General features: G+C 40.9%; 1 protein-coding gene and 4 non-coding genes across 6 annotated transcripts; 3 read left to right on the top strand and 2 right to left on the bottom strand.

Annotated features, from left to right (window-relative positions):
- Nucleotides 1-90: 90 nt before the first annotated feature.
- Nucleotides 91-7,683, top strand: map3k8 (mitogen-activated protein kinase kinase kinase 8). Of its 2 annotated transcripts, none has more exons than XM_006804505.3 (8): nt 91-301; nt 906-1,268; nt 1,391-1,561; nt 3,259-3,520; nt 4,254-4,360; nt 5,253-5,405; nt 6,543-6,789; nt 6,881-7,683. In XM_006804505.3, exons 2-8 carry the CDS (start codon nt 906-908, stop codon nt 7,003-7,005), a joined length of 1,428 nt encoding a protein of 475 aa, XP_006804568.1. In that variant the 5' UTR covers nt 91-301; the 3' UTR covers nt 7,006-7,683. The 2 variants fall into 2 exon arrangements, with proteins under 2 accessions (XP_006804568.1, XP_006804569.1); XM_006804506.3 differs by having other exon boundaries at nt 97-297.
- A 4,762-nt stretch (nt 7,684-12,445) lies between these two features.
- trnaa-ugc (transfer RNA alanine (anticodon UGC)) lies at nt 12,446-12,517 on the bottom strand. The gene has a single exon. It is a non-coding gene; the product is annotated as a tRNA-Ala (tRNA).
- Nucleotides 12,518-13,624: 1,107 nt separating this feature from the next.
- Nucleotides 13,625-13,696, top strand: trnag-ucc (transfer RNA glycine (anticodon UCC)). Its single transcript has one exon. It is a non-coding gene; the product is annotated as a tRNA-Gly (tRNA).
- Nucleotides 13,697-14,233: 537 nt separating this feature from the next.
- trnag-ucc (transfer RNA glycine (anticodon UCC)) lies at nt 14,234-14,305 on the top strand. Its single transcript has one exon. It is a non-coding gene; the product is annotated as a tRNA-Gly (tRNA).
- A 1,742-nt stretch (nt 14,306-16,047) lies between these two features.
- trnas-aga (transfer RNA serine (anticodon AGA)) lies at nt 16,048-16,129 on the bottom strand. Its single transcript has one exon. It is a non-coding gene; the product is annotated as a tRNA-Ser (tRNA).
- Nucleotides 16,130-17,611: the final 1,482 nt, after the last annotated feature.

The following is a 17,611-nucleotide window of genomic DNA, read 5'->3' as shown; positions in this document are numbered from 1 at the left end:
AGACACGTCTCCCGATAGGAAAGCACCCAACAGTCCTGAAAGCTTTTCGTTTTTTTGTTGTTTTTTCTTTGTTGTTTTTTCATTTGAGGAAACAAGAAAAGGGAAAACGAAACATACAAAGACAGCGAGAGAGGGCTGCTGACACTAAAGAGGTACTCCACCTCCACAGACACGCCACACTTCCTGTGTTTACTTCGTTCTAAACACAATCCACGGAGCTTCATACATCAGACAGTCTGCGGGGCGCCACAATGAAGACACGACGGTGCGCTTAAGCTTCCGACTCAATTTCATAAGGCAGGTAACGCGTGGTTTCTGTCACTCAAAGAAGTAACTCCTGTTATTCAGCGAAACTCTATTTTTTCTTTAAGCAGCTGAATATTTGGCAGATAGCTAGTTATAGCTCTACAGCTACTGTTTTTTGTTTGTTTGTTTTATTTTTCTAGGCACCTATTCTAAATTTGCATGTTTGGATCGTAATACGGTTTATTTTTTACGTATTTATTTCAAATGTTGCATGGGGTTTGCAATAATGCACATGTGTATGATTTGCAATGAGTAATGTGAGCTGAACTCTTTATCGCAGCATCATAATGCTAATAATAGTTATAATAATGGGCAGTTGTTGTTTTATAAATGTATAATAAGGTTCAAGCTTTCCGGGGGGGGGGGGCTTCCCAGCTTTACTGCGAAACTCCCTTCTTTTGCTTGGAAAACAGCCCTGTGAAGCCCCTCCCAGCTGTGTGTTCAGCCAGCTGTATCAAAGCTTCACTTCTTAAGTGTAGTTTCACTGCACGTCCTGCTCCCCACGTGAACCTTCCCAGTCATGAACGATCCGCTCGCTTATACAATTCAAGTCAGCACGGAAACAGTCCCCACACTGACCTCCTGATGTTTGATTTTAGATGGAGCTGGACAAACGGAGCATTAACATGGATTACAAATATGACTCGGGAATAGAACTGCTCTTGACTCACATGAATTTAGAGGACATTATTAACGCTGCAGAGACTCTATATCGGCTCGAGGAAGAGGAGGAAGAAGAAATCTTGTCGCTGGAAGACGAAGAAGGACTTTCCCAGGAGGAGATGGATGAGAATGAGGAGGCAGGGGAGGTGGTGGTTTTGGGGAGTGAGCAGAAGGACTACGCTAATGGAGTTCGATATGGGACTGTGACAGAGGTCCTGTCCTTTGTCAACCTCCTGTCCAGCATGCAGACGGCAGCCTTGCCAAACCTGCCAGAGGAAATGGGAGTCCTCCTAAATAAGGTGAGAATCTTGTTGTTTTTTTCTTTTTTAATCTTCAACATAACCTGAATGTTTAGTTGATATGGTCAGCCTAGAAAAACTTGCATAATTTTCTTTTTTTTTTCCTTCCTAAAAACAAATAGAAGGACATGGCTGTGAAAAAAGGCCGCTACCAGATTAACATGGACGTTCTCCTGTTTCCATGGAAATTGACCTACAAGAATCATGGGTCTGGCCTCGTGCCTAAGGGCTCATTTGGGAAAGTCCACTTGGCTCAGGACACCACCACCAGGAAGAGAATGGCCTGCAAACTGGTGAGTCTGCCTGATCGGTGACTAGAAATCCCGCCTGTCCTTGACTTCTCGACAGCTCTTGACCTGCGTGCCAAATATTTAACCTGCCAAATACTGCTTGTTTACAGTCCAATTACTCCTCTGTTTGTACAAACATTGTTGGTGCCAGCGGGACATTTGCTATGTTTACTGAGTGAAAGAGGAACAAGTTTGCTGAATGAAGGACTATTTGTTCTTGTAGCAAACTTACAACATGGGCTGGGATTAATGTAAGACTGGAATTTCAACAATAACTTCCCACAGCTCCTCTGGATGTTTGTGACAGGGCCAGATTCATTAAAGACACATGTAAAAACCACACATGCTGCTTCTATCTGGGCAGATCTATGCTTGAGAACGAGGAGGGAGGGAGGCTGCGTGCTTACGCTGTTGTATGGAAAATATTGACAAATGAGGAAGGAGTACTTTCCTCTCTAGTCAGGTGTTATCGTCAGAATACTATGTTGACACAGTGCTGTTTTTTTCACGCTGCTGTGAATGTACTGCAGAGGATTTACTGGAAATAGTTTGCAATAAGGGCTTGGAGTTAGGATGTCCTTATCTGCTTAAAACAATGCCATCATCAGATAATAATTACTGAGAAATTATTTCTTTAAAGAAACAACTTTAAAATTATCACTGACAAACTAATAACAATAGATTTCTTAAAGCACAAAAAACAGGATAACAGTATGTTACTATGTCAGCTAATCTGTTAAATACAGAAAGAGTCAGTGTCCTTGTGAAGTATGTATTAAATGTATACTTTATTTGCAGAACTAACTGAGCTGAACTACCTGATTAGGCTGTCAGGGTAAAAAAAAAAACAATAATTAGAATGGATTGGATTTATATAGCGCTTTTCAAGGCACCCAAAGCGCTTTACAATGCCACTATTCATTCACTCTCGCATTCACACACGGAGGCAAGCTACGGTTGTAGCCACAGCTACCCTGGGGCAGACTGACAGAAGCGAGGCTGCCATATCGCGCCATCGGCCCCTCTGGCCAACACCCGTAGGGTAAAGTGTCTTGCCCAAGGACACAACGACCAGGATAGAGAGCCCAGGGATCGAACCGGCGACCTTCCGGTTACAGATACGCTTCCCAACCCCCTGTGCCACGGTCGCCCACATTTTTATAATAAAAATGAACCATTAATTGTAGTTCCTTAAATCGCCACTTGAGGCAGGGTCCAAAACTTCAGCATTTTATATGTAAGTAGCACATTTTGCTCTCACACTGTGTGGTGGTTAGCACTGTGGATTCCTGGGTTCAAATCCACCTGCCGGCTGGGGCCTTTCTGTGTGGAGTTGGGATAGGCTCCAGATAAACCACAATACAGAAGTGGAAGAAAATATATGGACAGATCTAAGTATGCATTTTACCGAGCTAGCTAGCTCTACCAATAACTGATAAAACCTCTATGCACTGTCAAATAAAGCCACCCTAACCAATAAAAATGCAAAATGTGAAAAGTCAGTTTGTTGTCACTGTAAGCAAACACTGATCCATTTGGCCAGCAGTCCCCAGGATGTCTCATTTAGCTCACTGGCTTCATATTTAACAGTCAAATGCAATGGTGTCACCGAGCCTTTTAACTCACTCCAAGAAATAAGATAAACATGTTTCCCAAAACGGTGGGCTATTTGTGATCATGTGTCTTATCTCCCTCGCTAGATTCCCATGGAGAACTTCAAAGCCGCTGATGTAGAGTTTCAGGCCCGCTTTCGCCATGAGAACATCGCCGAGCTGTACGGCGTTCTGCTCTGGAACCAGAGCATCCACCTGTTCATGGAGGCCGGCGAAGGCGGCTCTGTGCTGGAGAAACTGGACAGCTGCGGACCGATGAGAGAGTTCGAAATCATCTGGGTGACCAAGCAAGTCCTGCGGGGCTTGGAGTACCTGCACTCACACAACGTCATTCACCATGACATCAAACGTAAGCATAAAAGATGTGTGTCACTTACTCTTGATGGATGTGCTCCATGGTATTGAACAAGTACATAGGTTACAGGAAATTATGCAATTACAGTTTGTATCTTCTATGCGTCAAATTCAAGCCACAGACGGATATTGCTCTTGTAAACAACTCAATTCGCTGAAAAGAATGAATCAGTGAACAGCCACAAACCAAGCAGATCATAGGAATCTGATAGATTGACTAATGCTTTTTCAGTAATTCTTCAAAGGTAGCCTGGTCACAGTGACTGGTAGCTATCATGACAGATCACACAAATACACCCTAGTTACTGCAGGTGGAGCTCAGCTGAGGAACCACAGCAGTGCTGCTGGGCTCAAAGCATTCTGCAGAGCTGTCTGTCAGCCTCACTGCTTAAAGGCTGTCTGGAAATTCCAGCCTGCTTCTCATGCTCAGTCAGGGTTACAATTATGGTCCAGAGAGGCAAGTGACTTATTAAAATGACCATTCTGGCCCTCTGACAAGCTGCGGTTCTTAGCATTTCCTGCCTGCAGTCAAAATATGTAATTAAACCTTGGTGACATTTTAAGCACAAGGATGAGTCTCTTCATGGCAATTTCCTTTGTCAAAGCCTGTGACCTACTTATCGTTTTCATGCTTAAGATCAATACAGACTCAGTGGACCTGAAACTGAAATCTTATCAGTTCAAGCACCATCTTGAATCACGCCTCCTTCCTTTTCATCTCTCCACAGCCAGCAACATTGTCCTGATGTCAGACAAAGCAGTCCTGGTGGACTTTGGGCTGACAGTGCAGATGACAGATGATGTATACATTCCCAGAGATCTGAGAGGAACAGAGGTAAGGAAATAAGCCGCTCCGCCTTAAAAGATGTAAGTGTAGCCCTGTAATGAATGCGGGCCTTCTGTTTTAAGTAATTGCTCTCCGATCAATGCTTGCTTTTCTTTTGCTGATCTGGAGCGTGTGTTGACACGTGACTCGCACTAGACTTCCCGAGGGATTTTAGCAAATTAGTCCCACGACTTGTCAGCACTTGTGTGCTTTTCCAAAATGATTACAGAGTCAGTGACTGGCAAGCATTAATTTAGAGCAGTCAGTGCACTCATTGGCCTCACAGCCACTATTAATAGTTTGCTGATGCTCAGGGCTTTCAGCTCTTTAAGTTGTTTTTCTTTTAGGATGAAGATTTTGCACACACCTTCTCACCCACTGGTCCTTGCTTTCCCATGCTTGTGTGTCAGTCTATATAGTTCTGTGTACATGCACCCCCGGGCCTCTCAAGTGCTTGTGGAAAGTCCCAGGGCAGACACCCAGGAGTAATAATAAGAGAGGCACAGCCTGTGCGTATTTACAGGCACAGCCTGTAAATATGCTGGGTTACTCAGGGTTACATGAACATGGGAGTGCAAGCTGGAATTTCCAGCAGAAAGACACAAAGAGATGAACTCTGGTGTGTTTACCTTTCACCCTCCAAAGACCAACACACTTCTGCACTTCCCTTACCTTTTTTTATGCGCAGCGTGGGTCTGCAGGTTGCTTGTTTGGTTGCAGGCAGAAAACCCCTTTTACACTAACAACAGGTCACTTCCTGTTTGTTGTGTCTCGCTGACACGGAGAATTTGACTGTCGCACTGAATAAAAAGGGAACTTGTTTCTCTCTCTCTCTCTCTGCCATTCTGATCTGCAGCCATGTTAAAAGTCACCCATTAAACATCCCCCGTCTTTCTTTCAGATGTATATGAGTCCAGAGTTGGTTCTGTGTCGAGGACACAGCACCAAGACAGACATCTACAGCCTGGGCACCACCATCATTCACATGCAGACCGGTAGTCCTCCCTGGGTCAGGAGATACCCACGCACTGCATATCCATCGTACCTCTACATTGTAAGTACTGCACATGAAAATCACATCATAGGGAAATGAACGCAACCAGAATGGTTGGTGCAGATATTTGTGGTCCTCACAGGATGAATTTGTGATATTGGGGGAAAAAGCATGTTTGAATTTGCGCACCAGAGACGTCTGATGACCCTAAAGTTGGATGCTGATGTTTGTCGGTATCTTTTAAGTTTCAGTGCTCTGATTTATGACCAAGTACTTTCCCATCAGCATGAGCTGACCTTTATGCTTAATGCTAGATTGCATGATAGTAAATCAGTTTGTAGATAAACTGTGAAAGGTTTCCCATGAAATACTTATTACACAGCAAATTAGTACATCACTTAATTTTGTTTTTGTTTGTTTTCATTTCTTGATTTTTCTTTTTTTTTTTGCTCTTAAAAGAAAACAACAACAACCCCACTGTATGCTACCTGCACCTCAGTGGCTGGTGCACACTGAATAGCATGAAAGCACTGAGTATGTTGGGCCAACACAGACCTAAAAGGAAAGAGACAATTAGGAAAAACAACTCCTTTAGTGTTAATGTTGCTCTTTCCTCGCTGCAGGTATAAATCCTCCTTGGTTACCAATTACCATTGGAGACATATGCCTCTGTTACATGCCTCAGCAGAGACAGTCCTGTGCTGTTAGTATCCTGCGAGGTCAAATAGTGACACACTTACCGCACACAACATGCTCACGCCCTTCGCAGTCAAGATTGCCAGGCGATAAAGAGGATGTTTGCAGTGGGTGACCTGTGGCTTATTTAGTCATTCACCACTGTTTCGTCTAAAAGCGTTCCATTACATGGGCTCTTTCCATTTTAGCTAGTCCCATTTCTGTTTTTAAAATGATTATCAGCTTCTTTGCTCTGGCCGTTTACTCACTTCCACTTGAAACTGCCGTCATGGAGAAGTAGCATTACAGGGCAAAGTCACTCGTACGGACTGAGCTTTGCAGCTGCTCCTTGTTCCTGTTTATTGTAACCATACTGCTTTTACAAACCACTGCTCACATAGCCACTGAAAAAAAGGGCAGCTTCGGTTCTGCATAGCTGTTTTTTTTCTTGAGTTATTTGGAAGTACTAGCTTTGTTTTTCTCTTCTTTAATGACAGCCTTGTATAATCTGTCTCCAAACAGATCCACAAGCAGGCCCCTCCTTTGGAGGACATTGCGGAGGACTGCAGCCCAGTTATGCGGTCCTTCCTGGAGCGAGCCCTAGAGAGGAACCTTGCGCTGCGGAGCTCGGCATCTGAGCTACTAAAGGATGACGCCATTAACCCTCCCAGAGAGGATCAGCCGCGTTGCTGGAGTCTTGACTCGGCTCTGGAAGAGGCCACCCACACCTTGCTACGGCAGCAGAGCCAGCACCACGACACCACGCAGGGTAAAGCCTTTAGTGCCGAGTTCAGTTTGTTCTCTGTTATTAATAATAAGCTGGCTACTTAACGTTAACATGTACCTGGTCTTCTCTGCAGAATCCTCTCTGTACTCTGAAGGTTCTGGACACATCAGGAGGAAGGGCTCGCTGTACATTGACCTAGGGGCCTTGTCGGGTTACTCTAAACTGGTGACGGGGCCGCCTTCCTCAGAGTATGGCTAACAAATGACCAGACAACACCATTTATAAGGCTGAACTGTTCTTAAGGCCACATAAATGGCTGAGACTCGTGGACAGCTATAGCCAACATGACTCGTAATGATGTAAAACAGCAAGTGTGACTTGGAATGAATGGGTCCAGTTCGGCCTGAAATAGAAAACACTGCAGGACAGTGTTTGGATGCATTGTGAATAAATAAGCATTATACTGTACATATAATTTCCCACACTTCTTTTGTGGGATGTTTGTACTTTATTTCAGTTCGGGTTCATGGTGATAAATGCACGCTGGTTTTTTTTCTCCTAAAACCTTCTGAAAAAAGTTATTGTATCATTTGAGTTACTTAAAGTGTAAACTGTGTCTTAAAGTATGTGTGTAAACATGTATGATGTGTAGTTCTTTTCGAACGTCGTCCTGTTAATTCCTGTGGAATATTCTTGGCAACACTGTGCTTTGCAAAATGAAGCTTCTGTGGAATGAATGCGATGAGTGATTTTGTTTTATGTTCTGTACATCCACTGAGATGAGGCATGCGCTGCTTTATACTGAAAGGGAAAAAAGCAAGTGATTTATTTCTGTTTTCTTTTGGATTAAGTGTAAAAGTTACCCAGAGTTTTTAAAGTGTCATTCTGCAATAAATGCAATAAACTCAAAAATCCTATGATCTGTGTGTGTGTCACTGCAGCCTTAGCTTTAGCAGCTATTCGTTTTTGAAATTGCTAGGGGAGATTCCTGGAAAGGAAACTGAAAACTTGAGTATATCACTATGTTTCACAAACATCCAATAAATTATACAATTAAACATTCGACAATATGTGCAATGCTAGTCCAGCCTTTTCAGTCTGGACCAAAATTGAGGTCAGGACTCTGTGCAGGCCAGTCAAGTTCTTCCACACCAACCCTTCTCATACATGTCTTTATGGAGCTTGCTGTGTGCACTGAAACAGTCATGTTGGAACAGGAAGGGGCCATCCCCAAACTGTTCCCATAAAGTTTGGAAATTCTCCAAAATGTCTCAGTATGCTGAAGTATTAATAGTTTCTTTCACTGGAAGTAAGGGACTGAGCCCAACTCCTTAAAAACAACCCAACACCATTATTCCCCTCCACCAAACTCTACACTTGGTGTTCTCCTGGCAATTGCCAAACCCAGGCTCATCCGTTAGAATGCCAGATGAAGAAGTACGATGAAGTACGATGAAGTATGAAGAAGTACGATTCATCACTCCAGAGAACACATCTCCACTGTTCGAGAGTTCAGTGACAGCGTGCTTTACACCACTGTATTGCTTTGCATTGCTTGGTGATATAAGGCTTGGATGCAGCTTCACTTCTCTTTTGAGTCCCCAACTCTCAGAGAAAGCCCATATTTCATGCCTCAAAAAAAAACAAAAACATTATGCACCCTCAATGAACATGAAGCAGTCATTTTAAGTAAAATGCAACTGAAATTTGTCAAATCAAAGATTTATTTAATTTAATAATTCATCATAAAGGAAAATGTGATCAGTACAAATCAAATCTATATCAAGTAAACCTGACCAGATTCCACTGAATTTAATATTTTACATTGTAATTATGTAACAAAATTTACATGTAATTAAATAAGATAAACTCAGCATTTTGGGCACTTTCCGAGTGTATGTTTCTGCTGAAAGTAACAATAATTTACTTTTGCTTTCTTTAGTATTAAGTGTAGAAATTACCAAGAGTTTTCAAAATGTCATTCTGCAATAAATGCAATCAACTCAAAAATCCCAAATTGTCTGTGTATATGTCACTGCAGCCATAACTCGTTAGCTGCTATTCATTTTTGAACTCACTAAGGGAGATTCCTGGAAAGGTGAATGAAATTCAAAACTTGAGTATGTCAGTATGTTTCACATTCAGTCAGCTGACTGCCTCTACTTTCTTTTTCTTCCAACCGTTAACCGTCACCAGTCCCACGTCTGCAGGAGCTCCTGGTGCTGGGCTGACAGTTTTTTTTAGAATGAGCAACAGACAGCAGGCATTACTGAGAATCAGTTTATTAAAATCATGACTGTTAGCTCTAACATTTGAAACCTGAATGTTACCTGTATGTTACATCTGTACTAATGGAAAAATGCAAATAATGTGCAGAAAAAACACAAGCATTTCATCAGAGATGCAACAAATGATACAATGAAACATTTAACATCCAGTGACATATATCCTTAGATCACTGTAATTAGTTCAAATATCAAGGTGGTCTACTGGAATCATGGATGTAATTCTGTTGCAACTTTTCTATTTGGCTTTTTGGGGTAAGACAACCCATTTACCAGTGAAACCTAGATTCTGATTATACCAACAGAGTTTAAATGGGCTCTAACAAACACTTCCCTCTTTTCTGCCATAGATTCTTCATGACGTTAGCAAAGTTTCGAATGATGACATCAGCATAACACATAACCCACGTGCAGAGAAGGGTAGTAACTAATTACATGTACGTAGCTACATTTACTTGTAACCTTTTAGAAAAAAATAACTTTTAGGAGTAATTTTACTACACTGTGCTTTTAACTGTTACTTGAGTAATATTCTTACTTGAGAAAAAATTCTGACGACTCAACTCAGTGTGAGTAACTTCAGGGAATGAATGATAAACACGTTTTAACCAAAAATGCATGAGACACAGACACAAACCTACAATCGTACATAAGGTTTGTTGTTTTAATGTTATTCTATCTGCTGAGGCTGTTGTGCCATTTGGAGAAGTAAAGTAGCACCATAGGTAATATACCTACTCTAAATATTAGTTTAATAATGATTTGGAAACGTGTTTCCTCTGCTTAGATTTATTATTTTGTAATCATGTTATTTATAGTATTTAGTAGTATTTTTTTGCTTTTAAAATACCCAAACTTGCACAAAACTACATTTTTGTCTGTCTGATTATCTCATTTTTAAACATTAAATCAGATGCTATGATCAGTTAAAGTAGCCTTTTTTACAAAAAACGTTTTTACTCTTACTTAAGTAATTTCTTGGATGGCTGCTTTTTACTTTTACCTGAGTAAAACTACCATGAAGTAGTGCCACTATTACTTGATTACAATTTTGGCTACTCTACCCCCCTCTGCTCATGTGAGAAGAAAGGTCAGAGTTCATTCTGCTCTTGTTGAGGTTCCCGTTTATTATCCTTAGCTTTTGCTTTTTCTGTGCCTCTTATTGTGAATCATACATTTTTCTTGTAAATCCTCAGTTCTTGTTTTTCTGAGTGTTAGTCTTTATTCATGTGCCTCCTTTGTTCCCCGCTATCTGCTTCTTTCATTTTGAGTTTGCTCTTGGTCCCCCTTTAGGTTTACTTCCTGTTTTATTTTGAAGGTTATGTGGAGATATTACTACCTTTTCACCTGCCTTAGCAGAACGGCATTGAAAGACTGCCGACTCTACAGAACTCCCCGACCAGGCCTTTAACTAGAACAATTCCTGTTTCAGCATTTTGCACCAACTTCCAGCAAGTTTTAGACCAGATTTTAAGATCCTTTAAAATTACTTTGAAGGTCCTTCATCACCTTGTTTCTAACTACAACTCTGCACTATCATTATCATTATTATGGCTTTTACACATTAGAAGGGTAGTGATTGATGAGGACTGCAAACCAGGAGGAGAGAGAGAATCCACCTGCAATTACAGACATGAGTGCAAATATGAACTTGCTGGACTTTATGAATGTCCAAATGCACAACAATCCATGCAATAGAGGTGGCTGGATCAATCCAAATATCGACACTTCTAACTTTTCTGTACTCTAAGTTCAGTATGTAGCCCTCTGAAGTGTGTTCACGAAATTATCCTTTTATAAAAAGAAAAAACGAAATATGTAATACGCAATATGAAAAATGTCTGAACCTTTTTTTAGTTGACTGTCGTGTCTATTTTATTTATCCCTCATGACTCATTTAAACAACAGAAGTGAAGCCGAAGGTCTTTATGAAGTCCCATGTTTGAAATACATGAACAACAAAACTCAGCTGGAAGGTGTGTTTTGTTCTATTACCTTATTATTGTGGAAAATAAAAACCAAAGTGATTTAGTGCTCTTTAAAATGTGTTCAGAATTAGCAAATTGGTGCTGATTTATCCCATAAATCATGACACAATGCTGTCCCTTATAAACACTACCTCTGTAGATCATCAGTATGGGTATCAGTGTTGGTATCAGCAATACTGACCTAAATATTTACTTGTTATCTGCTTGATACCAACATTTGCACTATCCCACACCACTAACATGCAAAACTTGTCCAAACCTTTCAGTCTGGACCAAAATTAAAAGGTGATTCCAGAGTATGAAACATCAGCTTTCTCTCACTGAAACAACTCTTTTGAATTCCCAGTTGACTTTCTGACTCTCAGTTTTACCACATTTCAGCAAATCTGATCAGATTTACCCAGCACTAATCACTCTACATGAATCACAACTGCATGACTAGAAATGCTCATGCCGCATTTTCTACAATATTTCAGCAGTAAACAGCAATTTAAAAAAAGTTTAAAAAAACCCGAACTAGCTTTTTCATTGGAAGCCTCTTCATGTGGGTTTTCCCGAATTCCCCAATCTAGCAGCTAGATCACAGAGATCAAACGTGAATCAAGTTGTAGCAAAGTTCGCCACTAGACAACTTTTATTTGTTCATATTTAGTCATGGGCAGTATCTGCTACTGAATTTGCATCAGGGAAACCCGTGTGGTGTGAAGTGTTGTGTCCTATCTGCAGCCCGGGCCCACTCTTCCTCTTTCTATAAGCGTCACATGTGAGTGGGTGGTGAACTCAGCCCAGAGACGTGCCTGTCAAGCTGAAATGAAAGTTGCAGTATTTACTGTCACGGTCACGGTTTCCACTGAGCGTTGCAGACAGATACTGCCACCTGCCGGCAGCCTTCATAAGTACTAGAACGAGATCTCGACATGTGCTGCTGTAGGCTCACTGAACACTTAAAAAACTGAGGATTTCTTTCTCTTTGGTGCCCTCGTGTGCCTCCTGGTCTCGAGAACGTGTAATGCTGCAAGAAAGAAGCATAGACTTGATTTGCTGCCCTCTCCACGTCTGTTCCTCGTATAAACTGCAAAGCTTGCAGACTGATTAGAGTTCAGCGAGGGAGGAAAACTAGTCAGGACCTGAAGTGGCAAAAAATATTATTGATCTGCACATAAGCATGGAAGCTTTTATGGCTTCTTCAAAGTTTTTAGAGAAAATTATAATAAAAATACTTTAAAAAGTGGTTAAGACTGTGATTAGATCTAATGTTTGTTTCAAATATTTTACCTACCAGCGTACAAAGACGGCAGGACGACTGACTGTGGATACGTTGTTTTTACCTCCACACACCACACGTTTCACGTCTACGTGTACGACCTTACTGAGAATCCGACATGCTGCAAAGCGGCACCAGACTGATTCAGCACTTTAAAAGTCTGGAGATGCCGGGGATTGAACCCGGGGCCTCATACATGCAAAGCATGCGCTCTACCACTGAGCTACATCCCCTGTGAGTAACCCACCGTGAGGCCAGCTGTTGAACGCATCCTGTGTATTAAAGAAATAATCATTAACCCTCTGGGTTTGATCAAAATCACTACCCTTTCAGCTTGTTCGCGGCCACTTGGCCACGAACAGATTAAGTCTGTAATTTTTATTATTTTTCATTTATTTTAATGATTTACAAAGGAATAAAAGCATAAAATCCCCATTTTTTCTAAATAATACGTGCAAACTGATTTATTTTCTAAAATATATTTATAAAGAAAAAATAGTTTAAAGAAGAAATTATCAAATACCTGCTTGAAATGACTCGACGGTGACATCTGGTAGTAAGATGAGGCAGTGCAACGAGTGTGAGTGTTACGGGGCTCCAGAGGACAACGGCAGTCAGAACATTTAGGTTTGTCATGCTCTACCGTAATTGGCTAAGACAAAAAACCATTCCCGATCAAAGTATATATATCATTTAAAATGGCATTTCATTTTTTTGTATTTGTCAAAAGTGTCCACATATATTTTTGATAACATGTCCATGTTTTGTTTGTTTTGTTTTTAACTTAAGCAGTAATGTTACTTGTTTCAGTTAATGCTGACAACATTTAGCCTCTAGTGGCTCTAAATGGCTTTTATGATGCGTTCCTGAATAAGTCACGAGTTCCCAGTCAGAATTTGATTCTGGAATTTCCCTTCAACTCAGATTTCTCACTCAGAAAGTTGTCAGCAACCCCCAGCAATAGTAAACAATAATAAAACTGTAAAATTTTAACCTATACTGCCACTGTTGTGTTTTTAGGACTCGCTAAACAAGCTGTACACAGAGGACTGACTAGGCTCTCTCCATGAATGTGCTGCATGGAGAAAGATAGGAAAAGACAGGAGAGGAAGAAGAGAGGTTAGATTTAAGGTAAGGATGTTCAGTGGGATTTGATCAACGGAAAGTGGGGTATGCTTTGTTATTGAAATGTTGCCCGAAGATCCTCTGCAGGTTAGTGCAGGATAAACAGGTTAGCTTACTGTACTGTGATGGATTTAAAGTAAAGCACTGTGTTGAACTGATGCACAGCAGCTGTGGTGTTCATCGTCATGCTTCATGTGGTTCCAGCTGTGTATCAAGCGATGGTGGTATAGTGGTAAGCATAGCTGCCTTCCAAGCAGTTGACCCGGGTTCGATTCCCGGCCATCGCAGCTCTTTTTCACACCTTTGCTCATGTAACAACTCAAGACCATCTCCAAAGGGCAAAGCCCCCCACTAGGAATTAAATACCTGGAACATCCACAGACATCACAAGCAAAGTATAAAGACAGCATAATCAGTGTACTGTCAGTGTGGAGAACAGAAATCAGTCAAGACATATTTTTACTTTTTACTTTGAGTACATTTCAGAGGTGGTACATTTTCACTTTTACTTGAGTAAAGAAGTTCAATAGATACTTCAACTTTTAGCAGAGTGTTTGTAACACAGATTACTGTACTTCTCCTAAGTAAAGAAAGACTACTTTTTCCACCTAGGCAGCTACTTTGGTGAGTGAGCACTTCAGGATTAGTAGGATGTGAGAGAAGATTTTGGTTTCTAACTGAAGCAAGCATCATTCAACACTTCACTTCTCTTCTCTTGCTGTGTTGGCTCCTTTGTTCCTCCTTTTCTCCACTCCCCTCCTCTCTCAGCTGTGTAAAGCCCCGGATGAATTGCTGCCTGATTCCAGATTCCAGATGTGCATCAGGCGATGGTGGTATAGTGGTAAGCATAGCTGCCTTCCAAGCAGTTGACCCGGGTTCGATTCCCGGCCATCGCAGTTCCCTTTTTCCAAAGAACAATAATGGAAGAAAGTCATTTTTATCAGAGATAAGACAATATGTGTAATAAGGGGATATTCCTTATATCTAATTTCATAATCTTCTCCCATCATTACTACAGTGCGTCATTACATACCTTTATTACTTCAGAAATGCTTTTATTCTGATCACTCAAGCATGCTTTTATATGTCCCAGCCCCTCAAACAAGTTAAAGCTATGGCAGTCTGAATGTAACTCACCTGTATGAAGCTTTAGAGCTGCATATATATAATGCCAGAGAGAGCAGAACAGTTACTCTTATGCAAAACATTAAGTCACATGTCATGTGACTCTTCTGCACAAAATGATCCCCAAGAGTCTCACCTGCTCCAATCAGAGATGGTATCAGACAATGATAATGATAAATTTCAATAACATAAAATATATATATGTAAAACGATAAACTCCAACGCAAGAGAGGAAATTAATGTTGGAAAAAATTGTTAATTGTGGGATTTAGTGCACAAAACAATGAGTTAATGCTGAGTGAACACTCAATGCTGCTGTTTATCTCTAAGGTGACAGCTGCACATTAGAGATTTATGTGTTGTCCGCCTCACCAAATGAACACATGTAAGTTCCAGTGACGATGGCATACACAGTTTGCACTGCTGTGACTTTACAGGTGGGCTTCATCTTTTGGTGTTAGTGAGCCACAAATCGAAAAGTGAATAATACTGATGATACTGCAGACTCTGAATCAGAATCTGCATCACCTGCTACCTGCTAGCGGGTGGGATATATGTGGGAGAAGTGAACATTTTGTCCTCAGAGTTGATGTGTTAGAAGGAGGAAAAATGGGCAAGCATGAGGATTTGAGCAAATTTAAAAGGTTAGATAACTGGGTTAGAGCATCTGCAAAACTCCAGCTCCTGTGGAGTGTTCCCAGTCTGCAGTGGTCACAATCTATGAAAAGTGGTCCAAGGAAGAAACAGTGGTGAACCAGCAACAGGGTCATGGGTGGACAAAGCTTACTGATGCTCATGGGGACCCAAGGCTGGCCTCTGTGCTGTGATCCAACAAACAAGCTGCTAAAGGTCAAATTGCAGAAAAGTGTCATGGCAATTCTGATAGAAAAGTGTCAGAATACACAGTGCATCACAGTTTGTTAGTATGGGGCTGCATATTGCATATTGCATACTTTACACCTACTATGTACTGACACAACAACCTGAAATATGATTTAAAGAACAGGATGTGCCATTAAGGCTATAGAGAAGAAAGCTAGCCTAGACCTTCTAAACAAATGACACACGCAAACATGTAGCCCAAATTTACGAATGAGTATGTTTATGTTGTTTAATGAGTATATTTCAATATATATACATACATTGGTTAGTCACTGGTGTCCATTTAATGTTTCAGCGGTGCTGCTCTAATGCCCTTGCTGTTTTCTGATGTTCTCCTTCAAAGAAAAATAATTTCACTAAAAGACTCTGTGGACAATAAATGTTTTTAGGTATCTGGGAATCTACACAAAATGAATGCAGCTGGAATGATTTGCAGCTATACCTAATCTTGCGGCTGCCATTCAGGAACATACCTGATGTAACCATTATACTGAGCAGCACCATTCAAGATATTTAGCACAGTAACACAGGGAAGGTTCTGAATGTAGGTTCTTTGCAACAGACATGGCCGCCACCATAACGTAGTTTATGTAGATTCAGTCTCGATAAATATCGGACAAAAACACAGTCGCGTTGTCGGCAGGATTCGAACCTGCGCGGGGAGACCCCAATGGATTTCTAGTCCATCGCCTTAACCACTCGGCCACGACAACTCACACTACGTCACCGTCGTGCATCGCCCCTTACGTCAGCCGAGCATTAGTTGCTAAGCCTCTGTATAGCCTCTGTATATTAGATTGTACGTCTAATACTTTTTTAGTCATAAACAAACATAAAATGAATGGAAGATTAACTCCAGAGTTACTAACAAAAGTCTATATTTGTTTTCTTTTTGCTCCAAATGTAAAACCTGATGGATGCGGGGTTTTAACATTTTATTAAAAGTATTTTTAATGACGATGTTTCGATTTATTTGACAACATTGTCAACTATGTATGTAGATAAATACGAAATAAAGAAAGCGCAGATTCCTTTGACTTCCTATACCACAGGATGGCAGTAAATCACATTTCTTAAAAGGTTCCTTTGAAGTACACACAGAACGTCAGATCAAGTATTTACTTCCAGAAATGTAAACCGGAGAGCTTTATAGTGTGAACATCTCTCTCATAAATACTAAGAGTCTAAACAAGAAACCCACATCAAGTCTACAGTCACTGTCCAAAAGTGTGTCAGTTAACTCTGAGATCACTAACCTGTTACTTCTTTAAACTGATGTTTCAAGTTCTCCAGGAAGAACTTGTATTTGTACAAGTTCTTCCTGGAGAACTAATTTGTATATTCCAGTGTCACATAAAGAAGTTCAAAGGCTTCACAACCTTGATTTTGGTGTACTGTCATTATTTAATGCTGATAATTTTACACAGGTTGCGCTTCTTCTTACGTGTTGCTTTTGTCTATGTTGCCTGTTTTAATAAGTACACTGAGAACAATCCCAGTTCCTTGCATGTGTACACAGACAGGATTCTGGTTTTCATTCTGTTCTTATGTGTTTATACAACACTCTGCATTTAATCATTTCTTTTTATTCATTTCTGGCTGTCTTCCACAGGGTGTCGTTTATTCTGTCCTCGTGCCCTCACTCGCAACTGAATTCCACATTAGATAAGAGTAAGACGTTGAGATACGTAGAGTAGATGGTAAGGTGATTAATAATGCTGGCTGACTGCTCAAAGCTGAGATTGGCAGTGTCAGATTTGAGTTCTAGTCCTGGATATCGGTGTTGAGTAAATGTCATAGGATTACGAGATGAGAGGGCATATGTGGGCTGTTTAAGTTGGGGATAGATTGCAAAAATGTATCCCCAACTTAAACCTCAGTAAAAGGTTTCAGAACAGAGATGTGTGAGCCTGCAGGTAAAGCTGACCTCGGATTGCTGTTTCACATGGTTCAGTAATTACCACAATTTAGCAAGAATTCTGCCCAATAATTTAAATTTATGATCCACTTTTAAGAACTCAAAACACTGAGGTGGAAATGATCTTACCCTGTAATAGTGCAATCAAGCTTCATTCAGTCTCCAATAGGTGTAGAATGATAGCCTCCACCCTTCTAACTACACTGACATTTGTGGGGATGTTATTCCAGATGTAAATACAGCGCCTGGGAGGGTTGTGAAAATTAGCCATGGTGAG

The sequence above is a fragment of the Neolamprologus brichardi genome, chromosome 9 (genome assembly GCF_056152115.1).
Source record: "Neolamprologus brichardi isolate AB-2024 chromosome 9, ASM5615211v1, whole genome shotgun sequence".
NCBI lineage: Eukaryota > Metazoa > Chordata > Actinopteri > Cichliformes > Cichlidae > Neolamprologus > Neolamprologus brichardi.
The sequence above is the reverse complement of the archived record's forward strand: the minus strand, read 5'-3'. Positions and strand labels throughout refer to the sequence as shown.

Excerpts from the sequence above, each read along its gene's own strand:
- map3k8 (XM_006804505.3), top strand. The coding sequence starts at position 906 with ATGGAGCTGGACAAACGGAGCATTAACATGGATTACAAATATGACTCG. Across the intron at positions 1,269-1,390 it reads TGGGAGTCCTCCTAAATAAG|AAGGACATGGCTGTGAAAAA; the intron begins GTGAGAATCTTG and ends AAAAACAAATAG. Across the intron at positions 5,406-6,542 it reads ATCCATCGTACCTCTACATT|ATCCACAAGCAGGCCCCTCC; the intron begins GTAAGTACTGCA and ends GTCTCCAAACAG.